General features: G+C 47.9%; 1 protein-coding gene across 2 annotated transcripts in view; it reads left to right on the forward strand.

Annotated features, from left to right (window-relative positions):
- The window catches only part of SUFU (SUFU negative regulator of hedgehog signaling), a 91,380-nt gene extending 74,213 nt beyond the window's left edge, over nt 1–17,167 (forward strand). For both annotated transcript variants that reach the window (XM_069019902.1, XM_069019904.1), the window contains exons 11-12: nt 7,575–7,643; nt 10,818–17,167. In XM_069019902.1, coding sequence (XP_068876003.1) covers nt 7,575–7,643; nt 10,818–10,907 — 159 coding nt within the window. In that variant the 3' untranslated portion in view covers nt 10,908–17,167. The remainder of the gene's footprint in view (nt 1–7,574; nt 7,644–10,817) is intronic.
- Nucleotides 17,168–18,406: the final 1,239 nt, after the last annotated feature.

Genomic DNA, 18,406 nt, shown 5'->3' on the forward strand with positions numbered 1-18,406 from the left:
CACCTCTCAGAGGAATGATCAGAGGAAAAATCACTCCTTTGCTACCTCTGCCCTGTGTTCGGGGCAGAACTGCCTTGGGCACATGTTCAATGAAGAAGGGCTCTTCATTTCTCATAAAGGCTCTGGACAAACAGTGCTTTCAGAGACTTCTGACTTAGCAGAGCATTTTTACGATCAGGAGAAAGACTTTTCCTTGTCCTCCAGAGCACTTCTTTGCTAATCTTCATCACCCTCCTCATAAGGGATAGTTCTTGTGCCAACAAAATTATCATATGAATTCGCTAGTACTGTCAAAATACACTCTTTCCAAAATATCTCTCTTGATTCCTTTTTCCCTAAAAACCTTTAGAAAAAAATGAAAAACAAGGCATCCAGCATGGAAAAATAAGTTGAGGCTTAGGACAGCAAGGTCAAACCTCTCATAGAAAATGTTAAATGTGCCTGTAGGCAGGATAGGTACATGGAAGCTGTGGGAAGCATCCAGCATGCAGGAGCTATCAACATGTGCTATCTATGCTGGCAGTCACAGCAGAGGGGGGATTACTGTGAGCAGGGTCATGGGGGATGATCCATTCTTTTGGTTTGGCAACCTAAGTGAAAAATCTGGGAAAGAAGATCAGACTGAGCCCAATCTTTAAATATTTTCAGTTTTTCTTGCTGAAACAAAAGCCTTAAAGAGACCAAAAGCTGAAATAAAATCCTTTTATGTTGAATGAAACCAGAAATAAGAAAATTTTCTTCAATAAAAACAGGGAAAAAAAATCTAGTTTTGCAGAATAGGTCTGGAGTTGTTAGAAGTTTGCCTTCTCTGATCAATACTTGAGGGCTATAATACTCACATAGGATATGAGAAACTCATATTTTATTTCTTTCCTTTAATTTGAACCCCTATTTCTACTTCTTTGCTTTATGGGCACCACAACTATAGGGTATTTTGGTTCTTCCTCAGCTCATCCAATTGGAGTTGTTCCACATCATATAAAACACTGAATTAGTCACAGAGACAGAGTGCACAAGAGAATGACTTTGTTCCGGTAGAGTCAGGACATTCCCCTGGAAATGAGCACATCTGGTTCTTCTCTCTGCTAGACCACATGTTAAATCATTTATGCACATTGGCATAATGGCAGCAACAGAGGTTCAAAGCAACATTTGAAAGAGCTACTCTGATGCTCAAGATGCTCACTTGTAAGTGGTAGCTATGGGTTGTGTCCCATAGTCCATAGTCATCCTCTCTTGAAGACATAGGATTGATTTTTGGTCTTCCCACACTTGAATAGATGTGTCATTCTTAGCATGGTGAGTTTAAGGACAACACCCACAAGCTGCTTTGAGTTGTGTACAACTACAGCCTGCTCTTCTCCAAAGCAGTTTTATGTGTCTACTCATGAAACTTTTTTTCAGAATCTTTTGAGCGGCTTCCCCCAAATTCTTGAGCAGATCTTAGAAATCTAAGCTAACAGTTTTCCAGTAAGTTTATCGTGTTCTCCAGACATCCCCCAAAATCTTACTGCATTATCCCTTTGTGTTCTTCTACCCCACAGCTGAATGAGACACTGGGAGTCATTTAGTCTAGGCTAAAAATGCACCGTTAGAACATGATGATCCTCCCGATGTCAACTCTCCTGCAGCATGTTCTCTAGTACTTTGTCCAGGCTAGTTTGGATGAGTCAGGTTCTTTCATCCTTCTTAATCTGACTGACTGTCTATCCTGCCACCTAATGCCCCTCCCTTGCCATTCAAAACTACATTTTGGCTACTTCGTGTAGGTTGTCTTCCACCCACTTAGTGCATTCCTTGAAATGCCTGTTCTTCCTTTGCTTTTTCTCTCTGAAAGTATTGGATTTGCCTGTTGTCTTGGCTCCCTTGTCAGCCCTTTCCCCAGCTGAGCCAAATTTTATGTATTGAATCAAAGAAGCCTTGTCTGCACGATGGATCTCATCAGTCTGGGCTCTAAGGAGCTCAGGTCCTCGGGATCAGCCTTGTGACTGGGAATGTCATGATAAGATCCCACAAGGTCAAAATCTTTCAGTGTCATCCTATACTTCCTGTTCTGGGATTGTAACATCATGGTGTGAAGCAATAGGGTCCCTGAGGCATCTGTGAGTGGATGTTTCTCCTTTACAAGGGGCGTTGTGAATCTCCTGGAAGAGCAGCAGTGGAATTTCCCATCAGAGGTGTTTGTTGCAATACTGACACCTTTGAGGCTGTAGTGAGAGCTGTGATGGATTCAGGCAGCAAGATGGCCTTTTCAGACAGTGTCAGGGCTGGCCCAATGTAGAACAATGATGTGACAAGGCCTCTGCCCCGAACCACTTGCAGCGTGAGCAAAGCAGTGCAAAGAAGGCCAGGTCAAGGAGAGAGCAGAGAGGTGGGCTGGGGGGTGCCTGTGGCACAACACATGGTTCTTCAGGGGATTGTTATTGGTGGAAATTTCAGTGGGAAAGGCTGACACACTTCAACTTTTTGCTGTGCTGCCAGCAAGAATTAAGCTGAAATATTTTCAGGGCAAAGGACTCCTAAAAGTTGCTGGATATTTGCAGATGTAACAGATGATTTGGCTTAGGATACAACTGTTCCACCTGTTCCAGGCATAGCACCCAATGGATGAACAGTTTCTTAGAAGGGTTTAGTGGTTTTCATAGGGGTTTATTGCAATGTGTCCTCACCTTCTCTGGCTGGACATACAGGCCAGCTCTGTACTAAGTCCAGAACTAATAAAATATGGTTTCCTTTCTTTGACAAACCTGCTAGAAAAACAACTTGCAGTGTTTAATGCAAACAGAGCACTAGGGCAAAGTGTGTGATTGTTTGGTTTTTCCTAGGTAGGCAGGAAAATTGAGTATTATCAGTGAAAGCCTCTGCTTCGGTGTAGCTGGGCCATTTGCTTTGTCTTGCCCTGGGCAAAGCCTGTTTCTTTAAGTTGGGCAGAGCTGCAGCTTGATTCCTAGCTCAGCGTCTGAGAGTCTTCCTTGATCAAAATCTTGCCAGCTGTGCCAGGCATTCAACATTGGTGTGACCTCTGTCCCCAGCAGCCTTTTCTCAGCTGAGAATTTCAATCCCTTATGGCAGTGTTGAACCCTGTAATGAGAGACGGGGTGTTAACTATGAGGTGGTACCTATAAGCTGACTATAAACTCTTTAATGTTTTACTAAGCACCAGTTGCTTTCAAAGTCAGCTGAACTCATCTGGAGCCCCATGATCTTGTGTACACTTCTAGATTTCATCCATTTTCATATGCCTGCAGCTGTGTACCTGTAACAAGTCATGATACAGATTTCTCAGCCAGCTGTGGATATGAAAGCTTCAACACAGAAAGCTTCAACACAGACTGCTTCAGGTGACCCATAGGTGAGCCCTGTGGATAAGAAGTAGATTTCAGCAAGCTCAGGTGAGACTTGCCACGAGAGGGAGACAGCATGTGTTTCCTGAGCACATCCACCTGAATGAGACAGCCTAGCCTGGTGTTCTGTAACATGTCTGGACACTGGCAGCTGTTAGTGAAGTAGTGAGAACCCAAACTTCAGACCTCAGTTGTGCGGTAGGTACCTGTGATAGAAAACAGGGACTTATCTTCTGGCTAGTCGTCATCTTCCAAGCATCTGTAGCATGACTCAGTGCCACAAAATACAAAGCAAATGGAATCCAGATCTGCTGGCAATGGTTTAGCACGTGTCCAGGCCTCTCTAGGTCAGGTGCAGGACATCCTGGTGCGAGCAGCACCCAAGGAGATGTTTCAGATACCTGCAGCTGGCTGGTGGGGCCGTTCACTGTTCATACTGCACAGCCATTGCACAGGCTGAGCTGCACCCTGTGACCAGCTTCGGCAGGCTGAGTGTTTGCACAGGGCTGTGAAAACACAGCGCTGCGAGCACTGGGCTGCTGCGGCACCCAGGACACCTGCTCGGGACTGCTGCTTTGCTTCCTCAGCACCAGCCGAGAGATTTCATGGGAGAAGAGGCTTGCTCAGTGTACATGGGATGGTTTCGCTTGCCCTCCAGATTGCATTGGCTTTTCCCATGGCTGCAGCACAACAGTGGGGCTCTGTTTTCCTTTGGGAAGGGAATAAGCTGCTTCATCATTGTGATCTCTGTGCAGTGTCCTGTTGATAAGATCAGTCAACAGCATCAGAGGAAAACTCTAGATTCAGTTCTGAAGTAGAAAGTGAGTGAGGCCTATTTGTTTAATTTGAGCTTCTAAGGTTTAAATCCCAGAGGAAATTAAATTAGGTGCCTAGAGCAATGGCAGTCTGTCATGTTTATTTGCTGGGAATGTCACCTTTAATATCATGCACATACAACGTGTGTGTGTTAATGTAATGGGGTATCATACTGTGCAGGAGCAGGCACGGTACAAGAACTGGAAACGTGAATTCTTGTGAGTGAGGGGCGCTGAGATAGGATTGGATTTATTCTCAGCCTTCTCTGTAAGACTCACTCACCAGCACGAAGGTGGTTTTGCCGATTGCAGGTGTGGATGGCAGTCTGATCTATGTATGAGCACAGGTGTTAGTGCTCTTGGGCCATTTTGATTGGGCTACTCCTACAGCAGAAATCTTGTCTAGACGCGAATTCAGGATGACAATACTTCTTGCTTCCAAGCCCTCTTAAACAGTTGGTGTCCTGCTGGCACATGCCTTCCCCCTGCATGCTCAGGGGAGTCCCAGGAGTGCCAGTTTCCTGTGTTGAGGGACGTGACTGCTTGTACATTTGGTTACACCTGCACTTTGGAGTCTCCCTTCTTCTCCAGGAAGGAAGGCAGGTCTCCCCAGCAGTGTGGGGTAGTAGAATTTGGGGTGGGGTTTTTTCTGACTTGGACTGTTAAGGACGGGCTCTGAGACACACACTGTGCGTGTGAATGTCACTGCAGCAGTTTGTCATTGCAGCCTGTGACGCCTGCCCTCCACCAAAGTTAACTGTCCATGCAGGGCTTGCAGAAGGTACTGCGATCTTTCCTCATGTGCTGCACAGAGCAGGCTGCCATTGCTTTGAGCTCCCAAATGCAGCTGAGCTGAGCCGTGGTCTCCTGTCTCGCTCCACGTGTCAGACCTTTCAGGGAGCCAGTTCAGCTCAGTACCTCAGTGGAATTTGTGCTTTTTTTTTGGCTGGATTACCAAAATTCACTGAGAGAGGGCAGTGAGCTGTAGACGGGCTCAGCCATCTTAAGGCATTGCACCCCAGTTTCAGTGCTAGGCACAGTGCTCCACGTAGCTTTGTCCCTAGCCAAGACCTGACCTGTCCCCTCCTTCATTCTCTCTGCCCTTTTCTGTTTACCCCTGTCTTGTTTTCCTACAGCCTCAGAGCAGCTGGCTGCCTTGCACACATGGCTCCCATTTCTCTCCTGCCTGTGGCACCTTAGGAGCGCCCAGGGGTCTTCCTGCTGCGCTTATCTTCTAGTCTCCCTGCCAAAGCTGCAGCTCCTCATTCCTGCTCTCTCACCCATCCCAACCTCTGGCATTTTTGCTCATCCGTGGATGGCTGAATATTCATTTCCTCCTGGCCCGATTGCTGTGAATACCAATTCCTCCTCCTTTTTCCGGCTGTTCTGTAGATTTTGATGTCTGCCAAATTGTTTTCATTCCCTCACCCCACTGCAGACTGCACCTCCGCAGAAAGCGATCCGCTCGGTGCAGAGCCCCAGCTCCCCACCCAGCCCTTCCTCCTGAGCTCAGCGATCAGGTTGCCCTCCTGCCTCCAACAGGGACAGACTTCTCCCTCCTCCTGCAAACAGTCAACAAATGAGTGTCTCCAGTTCAACAGGCACAAGAGTTGCAGGCCCCTGCAAGGAGACTGCAGCAGTTTGCGTTGGCACTGCGTGTTTCAGTGCAATGTTCCTCGGCTTGCCAGTCTGCAGATTGGTGCCAGGTTGCAGAGTCCTGTCCAAAGCAGCAAGCTCCTGGCTCCAAGCTGAAGGAGAGTTTTTTCAGGCTCGAGGTATGATCAGAAAGGCCTGATAAAGGTGCCTGCATTCATGCTGAGCAGCTTGGTCATAAACCCTGGCCTGGAGCCTGCTGCAGGTTGAAGCTAAGTGAAGAAGCAAATGTAATGGAGAGGGGAGATTGTGGTTCCCTCATCCCCCAGGAAATCTGTGTGTAGTGGCAGCAGCATGGCAATATTGAGGGGAGAAGACTGCAGACACCTTGGATTTAAATTTGGTGGTTTTTTTATCTCTTCTCTTGCCCAACAAAAGAAGAAAGGGAGACCAGGGTCTTCCCTTTCTCTTTCTGTCCAACAGTCCTGCTTATGTGTTGCCAAAATGTAGCCCAGAGGCTTCCACTTGCCCATGGCATCCTGGCAGTCACTCGCTCTCCACTGGTGTTACTGGCCCTAAGCAGCCAGTGGGCACAGGAGGTTGGCTCCCTGCAGAGCAGTGGGACAGCCTGGCTGCCCCTCTTCCAGACGTGAGGTGGAGAGCAGTGCAATTGGCCACTTAGCTCCACCAGTGTTTGGTGCTAGAACAGTCCCTTCTTTGAAGCACAGAGCTCATGGCTGGGAATAACAGGGAAAGAGAGAATGAGAAAGGGGGCATGGGAATAGTGAGCTCTTCTGGATGGAAAGTAATGCCAGAGAGGAGGAAAGGGTGGACCAGAGGAAGGAAAGGAGGAGCAGGGGGAAAGAAACAAACCTGTAGGCTAAAATGGGAATAATAATCCACTGGATGCTGCTGCAACCTAACTCCCAGGAATGCTGCTCCAAGGCCCCCTCACTGCGTGGGGATGTTTGCCTTGTCCTGCACTGCCGTCTCTGCTCCTGTGCCAAGCCAGCTGTCCTGCCTGGAGCTCTGGCCTTTGCGGCTGTTGTGAAGAGGGCAGGATGTGTTTGCTTTTGCCTATCACATATTTTTTTAAAGAGGGAGGGAGTTCCTCTGCTTGAATTCCCGGGGCTGATTTCTCCCGTGGTGTCTCTGGTTTCTGTGACTTGGGGGACTACATGGAGTTGGGGTCGTGGTGCTCATCTGGGACTTTTGACTTGACAGCAGCTGTTTTGGACTGCTTCATGCTTGCCAGCCTGGCTTTGAGATGGGCCAAAGCTTTCCCAGCACAGGCACACAGGATGGGCCTCACATGGGCACTTCTGGGAGCACTTCCCATACCCAGCATCTGGTTCACATGAACGGTGTGCTGTACTGGGGTCAGGCCCTTCCCCATGCCCAGAGCACCAGTTCTGTATGGGTCTCTGGCTCTTCCTATGCTGCTATTTCCTGATTAAACTGTGAGCTTAACTTCAATGGATCAGATGAAAAGTGGCCATCTCCTACTGTCTCTACAACAGTTGTTATCTTGACCCTTTTTCCTCCTTCCCCACTCTTTCTGTCTAAATCTGAGCCTCTAATTTTAGACTGAGGAAGATAATTGAGGGTCAAAAAAGATTGCTGTATAATTTCAACTTTTTTTCAGTGGTTGGGGTGGAAGACAAAGTTAGGAGCTTCTTGCCCTTAAGCCTTTGTATTGCGGGAAAGAAGGACATAGGAGGAGTGAGTTGGTACAGCCTGCTCTCTGTAGAAGTCATGCTGTTCGTTGCAATTAGCTAAAACTAAGAGTGTAAAGGCATAAATTACTGTATTTCCTTTGCAGATCCTATTGACTGAAGAGTTCGTAGAGAGAATGCTGGAAGATTTAGAAGATCTGAATTCTCCAGAGGAAGTAAGGCTGCACCATTCCTGTATCTTCCGTGTACTGTCCCAGAGAGCTCAGCCCATCCTGCAGCTTGCCTTTGATCCTCCCCTCAGCCTGCAGGCTGCAGCCCTGCCCCATCCATAGACTTGAGGCCATGCTAAGCCTTCACATCTGCTGTGAACAACCGAGGCACTGAGAGAAGGGATTGCAAGAAATACAAGACAGGGATAGGTATTAAGGGAGACTCTGCGTTTTCATTTCCATCAGCATCTGTCCCAACATGGTGCCTGAGCACCCTGAATCAAAGCAGTGCGGCCCCTGGGCCAGGTGGCAGGGTTTCCTCCATGCCATGCATAGATAATGTCCTTGCCAGCAGCTCCTAGCACATCACCTTCTCTTCTTTCAGAAAGGCTGAAAGTGGTGGCAGCACATTTACTTTTGAACAATCTGTTGTATGGGCCTCCTTTTTTGGGTTTGGTAAGCAGGCGGGGCTGTTTCACATCTGCTACTTAGCCTTCACCTGCTGGCCCTGCACGGTGTGCAAAGAACCATCACCAGTCTGGAAGCATTACAGCAACAGCCAGGGGAGCTTTATAAAGCTGGTACTAAACTTCCCACTGCCATGTGATCTCTTCCTGGGGAACATTTAACACCCCATCTCCCATGCATGCCATATAAATATTCTGCTCGACTTCAAAGAGCAGTGGCAGAAATGACATGTAATATTTTTAATCCCATTTTTTACAGCTCCCTGCAGACTCTAAAGAAACTTTCCTTGGCTTGTAGAGCAGCCCTCCCATCCCTTGCTCTGCTCCCCTCCCCCCAGGAAAATCTCAGGGCTCTAATTGTTTAATCCAGAGTTGACTTAATGCCAGGGTGTTCTTCACTGTGTGAGTGAGGGGAGCACGCTGCTGGCTGTGCAGTGACTTTCAGGCCAGCTTTTATCCAGTTAAACCTAATCCAAAGCTCATTTTTGCTAGTGACATGGAAGCCCGGAGCACTTTGCTTTGAAGGCCATTTAGTGAAGGCTTTGGACGGCTCATGTTCCTTCGCTGTCCACTGAGGCAAAGAGCATGGCAGCTCCTGGCACAGCAGCCGGGTGTTCGGTTCCGACTCACTGTGACTTTGCTGAATTAAAAAGTGAAAAACAAACAAATGCAAAAGATGACTTCTCCAAGAGGATTGCTTTGGAACCACTGCTGTTTATAAAAAGGAAAATACTTGAGATGAAATGTGATCTTTCAGCATCCAGATTCCTCCAAGGATTTGTAATTTGCAGGATCCCAGGTTGGGCCAACTGAAAGCATTCCTCAGCAGCCCTGACTGTTGTTGATGATGTTCATGTGGTAAAATGAAGTGCTGTGAGGAGTCTTTCCTTTGCTGCATAAAGAGCCACCTGTGTTAGGTGAAATTAAGTGAAATAATCTTTCTGAGTATCTTTAGCATGTTTTTCACATGTCCTAGACAGCAAACTCAGAATTCCCTGGGCAGTGCAGGGCCAGTAGATTACACGGTGCAAGCTATACCCAGGATTTGAGTTTATAAAAACCATAAATGGGACTGGAGCTGTTTGTTTCCTAGGGGATAATGAACAGGCATTTGGGGTAGCCTCTATCCTGAAGAATCCTCCTGCTGTGCCCCCAGATCATGGGTCAGACCATGAACCACCAGCCCAGCATATCAAGGTCAATGGATACCAACTGCAGGTTACCCTCATGGGCAGCTGCAAATGGAGCAAGGTCAGGAGCAAATTCATGTTAGAGACACCCTCGCTGTGGAGCAGACAGCTGGAGGGGATCTCCTTTAGCAGGAACCTCACACTGAGCCTGTGTTAATGTCCATCAGAAACAGGGTGCTTACAGGAAGAAAACCAAGTAATTGGATAAAGACTGATGATTTGCAAGTTGCTGTCCCCTTGTACCAGCTCTCTCATTCAAACACCCCCTGGGAAGCCTCTGGTACTGCTGGCCTCAGTCTGAGGACTCTCCTAGGAGAGGACCACTGCATCCATAATCATTCTGAATTAGTCACCTCCAGGGCAGATTGTCACTGGTGGTGTTGGGTCCCTGTGAGATTCCTCGCTGGGAGTCCCATCAGGGTGGCAGGGAGAATTGTAGGGCAAGGCAGTGCGACACCAGGTGCAGTATAGTTTTGAAAACAAAGTGATCCTGCAAACAGGCTTCCAGAGCTATCCCCCATATGGTTTGGGTCCTCAGGCTGAGCACTGGGATTGCGTGAAATGCCTATGCAGAACTGGTTGCCATTCAGCTGTGGATGGGGCATATTTGTCGCCTAAGAGATTCCACTCCACACCTTCCACCCCCACCCCAGAGCTGTGTTTGAGAGACCTTTGTGAATGCTTGGTCACTGGCCATGTGGTTGTGAGAAGGGCTGGTGGAAAGGCTCCTTGGAGCTCTGTCCCTGCATGGTTGTGTTTGGGTTGATGTTGGGGTGACTTCCTAGCCTAAGGAGTGGCATCAGGATGGGACCAGTGGACTTGCCTTGTTTGGGAAACACTGGCCACAGACAGTGCTGTGTAAACCAGACTGGGGCAAAAAATCTCCCTTCTGTGTGCTTCAACCAGTGTTTGCAAAACAGCCTGAGCAGGCAAGTGCCTGTGTGAGCACAAGGCGTTGTACAGCTCTGCGAGGCCTTTGTGCCAGAGATGGGAAGGACTGGAGCAGGAATGCTGTGCAGGCACATTGGCTCTCCCCAGCCAGGGCAGCACAGTTTGCCTGGCACCCAACAGAGCTGTGATGGCTCACCTACATTCCACCCTGAATGAGGAGGGGTTTGAGAGCTGCCCTAAGTCTCCCTTTAAAGCAAATGTGGGCTCTGGGGGCTGGCCTGGGTGAAAGGAGAGGGACATGGTTAGATAGGAGGGAAGGCACTTCTGCTGCAAATCTTCACAGAGGTTGGGAAGGGGAAATGGTGATGGGGGGAGAAACCCTCCAAAATTCATCTGATGAAATAAACAGCACTTGGGCTGAAAGCTCAGAACTTTCCTTTGGCAGCTGAGACAGGCCACATTATCTAATGTCCACTGCTGTCCAAAACATACTGATGGGGAAATGTTTTCTTAGTGGCCTCTTGTTTTAAAAAATAATAATAACATGGGGCTGCCTGCCTTTGCAACAATTTTGTTTTTTCTGTGCAGATTGCAATGATACACATTAACTGGTTGTCTTTACTGTCTTACAGTTTAAACTTCCAAAGGAGTACAGCTGGCCTGAAAAGAAACTGAAAGTTTCCATCTTGCCAGATGCCGTGTTCGACAACCCACTGCATTAGAGCTGAATTACACTCTTCTAACAACTGGGAGAGCCAAGTTACTGTCCATTACCCAGTGACTCACAGGATAATTAATGCAGTAAAAACTCTGCCTGCAAATAAAAAGAGTTTGCTGCACAACCACTGCAAACAGAAGAGGAGCTACTCAGCACCAGCCCAGACTGAACTGAGCCCTTTCCTTTATCCTTCCCAAGGCTGAACTCTCTGGGAACAGCCTGCGTATGTGTGAGTGTGAGTGAGAAATATTTAACTATGAAAATTAGTAGTAAGAATCCTTTCTCTCTCCTAGCTGCAGAACTCCCCTCTGCCTTAGCCCAGGGTGTAGACACTCTGCACGCCTGTATTTACACATACATTTCTGCCAGGTGCGAGCCTATAATCCATGGATTAAATGTTCTTTACGTGACTCTGGAGTCCTTTTGTTAGCCAAACTTTTACTGACTGCAGAACTGTTCTTCCATGTGCTATTTTTTTTTCTCTTTTCAGAAACGGAATGGTATTTCCCCTGTTTAAAGGAGGCCAAAAGCTCACATGCTTGAAGCTGAACAGATTTAAAGATGAACTTTCTAGTTCAGTCAAGAAAAACAAATCCAGGTCCTCCCTGCCCTCAAATTAGGCATGTTTTTTAAGTGTTGGTCTTGGTGCTATTAGCTATGGTATCGCTGCAAACAGAGGCAACTTTATTCTCGTGCATCCTGTCCTTGTGCCTGAACCCCAGGGAAGGTCACAACCTCTGGTTTTGCACAAGCAGGAGGAAGAAAGCTACCGGGGCGGGGGAGATCTCCTGTTTACAGTGTGTTTATCTTTAAAGAGATACTGTCAAGTATTTTTTCCTTGCTATTGTACAGAATTTGAGAAGCTAGAAAGGATCATTTGTTCACAGGGACAACTTCGGCAGCTCTGCAGGATAGGGGGCTGCTTGAAAGCTTATGAAGTGGAGATCTCTGCTGCCCTGGCATAACAGAGAGGAGACTCGGCCTCAATGAAGCCAACTATTCTCCCTGTTCCAGCAGGGTTGTGCCCTAGTGCAGCTCCATTTTCCCCTCTAGCTTTGCTGTGGTGGCTCTTATTGCTGACCTTCCTTTTTTCAGATAGGTTTGAACTGTAAAGCATCAAAACCAGTGTGAAAAGACGCTCTCTCTAGATCCCTGTGGCTTCCTCCTTGGAGCAAAACGTGCAGAGGAGCCGGTCTCTGCAGTGCCAGGTTGTGTCTCTGCATCAGCTGCTGGCCCTGTGGGTACGCTGCAGCAAACCACCGCAGGCTTTACCCCCTGCTGCTGCTGCAGGTTGTTTCTGATGCATATTCCCCAGCCTTCCTCTGCCCATTGTCTTTTGGTGACAACTCTTCACTCCTTGTCAGGGGAGGTGCAGCTTTCCTTCCACCCCTTTCTGCCTACAAGATAACTTGGTGGTTTATGCGCAGTTGCTGTGTGATCCTAATACAAGTATAACAAAAGCTTTTAACACTTAACTCCCCATATCAAACAGCAAAGTCCAGGATGCCTCACAGTACCCCAGGGTTGGTTTTCTGTTTGTTTTCTGATTTAATTTCTTCCCAGCACAGTCAGCTTTGATGTTTTCTGCATATATTTGAGGCCGGTTAATGTTGGTCAAGAAGCAGAGCTAGGAGCCACAAAGCTTTCCTTGGACTTGCTACAGAATTCCTCTGTGGCCTCAGGCGAGTCACTCAATGTCTCTCTGTGCAGAGAGGGTGACTGTTGACTAGAGGGCTGTAGGACCTACCGAAGCATGCCAGGGTTTGCAGGGGAGGGCGTGCTTTGTGTACAAAGTAGTATTTGTATTATTATAATTGTTTTTATATTATAATTTAAGGCAGGCCAAATGCAGGGTCCAACACTGCTCTGCAGAACCTTCCTTTCTGCAAAGCTATGAAAGCAATTTACATGTAAATGAGTTTGTCATTTTGTCTGAACTCAGAGGATCATCTTAAAATCCTGCTGTGAAAGAACAAACTTTCAGATATCTGCATGTGCCAGCCAGAGTGATTTCTGTGCTGTGGCAGGCTGCATTCATCCATGGGATCTCTTGGCCAGTTTTCATTGTCCTGGTTAGCGCTAAGCATCCCTTCTGCACTGTAGATGTATGTGCAGGGCATAGCGTGGGTGAGAAAGTGGCATGAAAACCTACTAGTCCAGCTTCAAAAACAATGTGCCCAAGTGTCCCACCTCAAGATAATGGGCAAACAGATGATTGTGGCAGTGGGGGAAAGGCAAGGGCAGCAATTACAATTTTGTCCCAAAGCCATCCAACAGTAGCCCATGGATGCTCTTGTACGAGCTTGCTGGGGGTGCCGCAGCAGAGCTGGCCTGTTGCCACGGTGCTGGCTGCTCTTCCTCGTTTCCAGATGCTAGCTCTCATTAAAAGGAGCTTAAAATCCACATCTTTTTGGAGAAGGGACATTTGGAAGGTCAATTGTTGCTGTTCCTGCAGAGATCAGCACATGGCAGAGAGAAGTCCATCAGACCCTCTCTGGGCTCTGACACACATCTGGAAAGCTTGGGACCTCCTGCCCTGTGAACTCTTCGAGCCATCACGGCAGGGATGTGGTGCTGTATGCAGGGAAAGCACCTCCTCCAAGCTGGCTTGTGCTCCAGTTCTGCCTTTCTCATGCAAGTGTTTTCCTCACCATATTTACTCTCATCAGACGCTCTGGGCTGGGTTTCCATTGACTTCAGAGGGAGCACACTGAATGCATGTGATAATCCACCCAGTATCCTTGTGTGTGTGTGTATTTTTGTTCCATGTCATGTATTTATATATAGTTCTGTGTATTTGAGTTATGAACAGGTGGCATGCCAGAAATCTCTATTTCTGAGACACTTTCTCACAGATCTTTGCTGGTAGCCACATAACAATTGAGGGGGGGAAGGCTTGAAGGGAAGGAAGTGAAATCTTCCTATTTAGGTAAGGGGGGAAATATTAGACAAATAATTGCTAAAATAGAATTCTGTATCTTATTGTTAGAGCAACTAGGAGAAGCTGGTGGAAGTCAGCCCGTAAGCTCCCTGGTTGTGTCGCTGCCTCTCAGCAAGTTATCTAGGAGTAAGAAAGTTGCAGTTACTCAGTATCGTGGAGAGCTGTGCACCCACAGGACATCCCCTCATGATTCACATCAAGTTTGCAACTGTGCCAAAGGCTTGCTCACTGGCGAGTAAATGAGATGTGAAGTTTGGTTATTTTCTTCTTGGGGCAAGAGGACATGTCTGTGTGTGAAAGAAATGGAAAAGAAACCTTTGTATTTTAGCGAGCAAGTAGTTTGAAAGAGGGAAGTGCATCAGTGTTAATAAATGCCATGGTGTTTTTCTAGCCCAAACCTGCTGAGACAGTAGGTGCACTGGTGCTGATTTCTTCTAGGTTGTGTAGAAGGCCTGAAGCAGGTTTGTATGGAACCAAAACCTGTGAGGCTTGTGTTGGCCAAAGACAGTGACCTGGATGGAAATGAAAGCAGTTTAGAGGCAGTGAGTACAGGCTTTCTCCCTCCTGAAGAAATCTGGCAATGCAGGTCAATTCGGATATTTGGAAAGATGAACAGCCTTGAAAATCCAACATGTGACAGCAATTCTGAAACAGGAGAAGTCCTAAAAGCCAGGGCTACTCTCTCTTTCTCAATTTCTGATTAAAAACAGGACAAGGAATGTATAATTTCAGTATTAAAGTATGTAGGGTGTGATCTGAGCAGAGCAGTCAGTCTTGTAGCTGCTGTGACCGTATTTTCAGTGGCTTAGATAGGTGGTGCCTGCTGTGTCTAATTCTTTGAGGACGGTATATATTGGTTTTACTCTATATGGAATTGCCAACAGTGATTTGAAATTATATTCTGAAGCTCTTCACTTCAAATATTCAGTTGCTCTTGGGTGGCTTTTGAAATTACACTATCAGGTCATCAAATGGTCTTGGGAGAAGTGAGGGTTGTGTTGTTTTTCATCTGGGACCAATAGAAATATTTTTTAAAAATCTAAAACACTTGAAAGCAATGCTTGGCTCTTCCCTCCTCCTAGGTTGGCATCCAGAGTCCATGTCCTGCTTCTCCAGCTTGTATCTGGCCAGGGCAAGGCAGCATCACGTCAGGTGGGGAGAAAAGCTTCAGGCCAGAGGAAACCCTTAGACCCATGTGTCCAATTTTCCCCTAGCCCATGGCCTTGCACCTTCTGGCTCCACTGTATCAAGTCTTGGGCTTCAACCCCTGCTCTTTTGCAGCCAGGTGAGGAGGGGCTCCAGTACCAGGAGAGCCCTTCCACCTCTCAGGGACTTGGTCCTCTAAGTGACTGCCCTCCCTTGAGAGAACACATTGTGCCTTAATTTTTCCTGTGAGTGAAGCTGCAAGGGCAGATGAACTGTCGAGCAACCAAGAATTCCTTTCTGTGCATCTGTCCCTATTGATAAATGCCAGCCTGCACAGCAGCCAGACTGTATCCAAAACAATCTGAAAATCCACATTTGCCTGTGAGGTTCACCTCTTAAGGTTTTAAAGCTGGATTTAGGGCTCTCAACCTAACAAGCTCTGTTTCAACCTACTATTTTTATAACATTTTCTTCTGTTGTGCAGCATCTGCTTGTTCTCTTTTCTTTTAAAAAAACCCAACCCTTGTGTTTGACACGAGTCCAAAATTTCAAATGGAGAATAGGCCTGAGGTTGCAAATGTGTTTTAAACCTGGTCCCATATCGACTTGTCTCTCAGACAGTGAACCTGTCGTGTATCGTGCTTCACCACCTCTTCATTTCTACCATGATTCTGTTTCCCCTAAAGTTGCTGACAGACCATAAAATCATCATAAGTGGCACATCAGTTCACAAACATCATTTCTAGTCTGCTGTGAAGGGGCTGCCCCATCCCTTTCCCTCACTGGAAAATCACGGCATCGTTCACCATTTGGCTCGTGGAGCCCCAATAGCAGGAGAAGAATATCAGCCCAGGAAGGGCTGCACATGGCAGATGTGGCCTGGTTGTTTTTAAACTGTCCTGATGCTGTGCCTGCCCTCTTTAAAAAGATGAAGAGAGAGAGAAAAAAACCCAACCTCGAAAAGCCACAGGAAAATTTCCTGCTGATTGTCGTGTTTTGCAAACACTGGTCTTTTCTCTTGCCCTCTCCCTCCACTCCCAACGAGGCTGGAGATGAAAATGGCTCCTTTGTTCCTTTCCCTGGGGCCCAACTGCAGCGAAAGTGCGGCTCCGGAAACTCTCCATTGCACGAGCGGCGAGGGTGGGAGGGACTGAGCTGTCACCGTATGTGGTGGGTCCTACATAAACACGGCACACTGACAATGCCCCGAGCAGGATGGGAGCAGAAGGGCTCTGTGGTGCTGGTGATGAGGCTCCTGTGCCGTTCTTCCTGCAGAAGCAAGCGGGATGCAAAACCCACAGGGGCTGAGGAAGGGGAGGTGGGTATGAGTGGCCATGTTGTCCTGGTAGGGACTGATCACGGGCAGGGGGGCCTCTGGGCTTTTGGCTTTCCCCAAAGTGGGAATTTGCAGCCCCATGGAAGCAGGCAGCATCCCATGAGGGGCTTGTAGTGATGCCCTGGCCCCCACACTGGGATGCTTCTTGCACCCAGCCAGCCCTGTAGTCCTGGTACTCTGAGTTTAGCCATGGTCATGCTCCAAACCCATGCTTAGTCTTTCAAAACCCTTCTGTTGTCCAGCCCAGGCTGGACACACCAACTTTTCCCTTTTTTTAAAGGGATGGAGGTTTTGTCTCTCACTGGGGACACTACTTGTTTTGTGTGCTGAATGGTTTCGCAAATCCTGGAGCAAAGGCAAGGTTCCCAGGGCAGGGGACACATGGGTGACTGGGACCACAGCGAACCCTGACCGCTGGGGCTGTCCTTGCAGCCCAGAGGTGAACCTGTCAGTACTTCAGCCGTATGTCTGTGTCTCTGTGTGTGTGTGTGTGTGTGGTCTGTGGGCGCAGGGGTCATGTGGATGGAGGAGCCCCAGGACACTCCTGACAGGGGGCTGGAAGGAGCCTGTGTTTCTGTGGCCGGTGTACCCGTACCTTGTAGATGGCCTTTCTTCCCTCTCCCCTCTTCCTTTTTTTTATAAAAGACAAAAGACAAATGGAAAGCTAAACTAGCAGAGGTTTTTAAATATTTTATATTAGTTTCTAATGTAAATTCTTACATTGTTATTGCAGTGCTGGGTGTGTTTCGCCTGCACATGACTTTTTGTAATATTTTTGTGAATCACTAAACTTTTTTTTTTCCTCCCGTGTATTCTAAGTGCATTAAAGGTATTTGCAGAATGGTCAGTGTCCTTCTCTGCGGGCAACACGGTGGAACTGACTGTCTCCTGATCGGCTCTGCGACTCCTTTGGCAGCTCCTTCTCCTCACTGACACCTTCTTGCTCTGCTCCCAGGGAAACAGAGTCTCTTGCCCAGACCTCAGGAGTACTAGTGTGGGAGGGAAAGGGATCTTTTTTCCCAGAAAAAGTCAGCAAAGGGACTGGTCCCAGGACCTGCCAGGTTCAGCATCTTCCATGAACATCTGCTGGTAAAACCCCTTGAGTCAAGGCAGCCCGAGTGCCCTGACAGCCAGGGTTTTCCATGCTATTTGCACAAGCTGGAATGGGGAGTGTTTGCACGTGGGTCCAAGGATGCAGCCAGTTGGCCGAGGGATGGCAACCTCGTCCACCGGCAGCGGAAGGAGGGAGCTGGGGTGAGTGTCAGGTCAGATCCGTGTTCCTGTGCTCTGCCAAGTGCCTCCTGGCTTCAGTGGGATTTGTGGGGGTGTGGATGTGTGCACAGAGACCGAATATGTCGGAGAAGAGACACAGCAAACACTTATGAAAAAATATTACTGAGCTAATGTTGCAATGATTTCCCAGTAACGCAGAACGATTTTGCAGTAATCTTTTTACACTCCTCAGTAATAAATGCCTTTAAGGCCAGAGAGAAGGGTGGAATATCTGGGCAGAGGGGGAAGGGAGATCACAGTGCTCAGAGGAAGGATGACAGGGAAAGGAGAGGATGCATAGAGCCAAAATCCAGCTTTAGGCAGGTTTTGCTCTTGCTCTTTGCAGGTGTTATCTCAGCCCGCCCTGCATCAAAAAGGGAGCAATCGGCAGAAAGGGTTTCTGTGAGGATTTCTTTTCCTTTGAAGTTTGGAGTGAAAACCATCCTTTCCCTAAGAACCTGTCCCACAGCTGCATCCAGACACAAACTGTCCCAGCCCCAATGCAAAGCAGTGGCATGTCCAAGCTCTGCCAGTGCAGAACAGCCCCTGCTGGACATGCCAAAGAGAACATCACCGCAGCTTGGCCAGGTTTCACCATCTCCCTTGAGGAAATCTTGGTCAGCTGGGTTCCCCAGTGAGGTTATTTACCCAGACAGGGGCTTGTGGGGAGAGAGGCCACCCATAGCTGGTTCTTTGGCCCAAGACCTCCTCACACCTCTTGCCTTCCCAGTTTTTGAAGCATATGCAAGCACAGGGCCGCCCCTTTAGAACATCTCAGCAAGGACGGCAGAGCCAGACCAGCAAGGGA

This window comes from Aphelocoma coerulescens, chromosome 6, assembly GCF_041296385.1.
Source record: "Aphelocoma coerulescens isolate FSJ_1873_10779 chromosome 6, UR_Acoe_1.0, whole genome shotgun sequence".
NCBI lineage: Eukaryota > Metazoa > Chordata > Aves > Passeriformes > Corvidae > Aphelocoma > Aphelocoma coerulescens.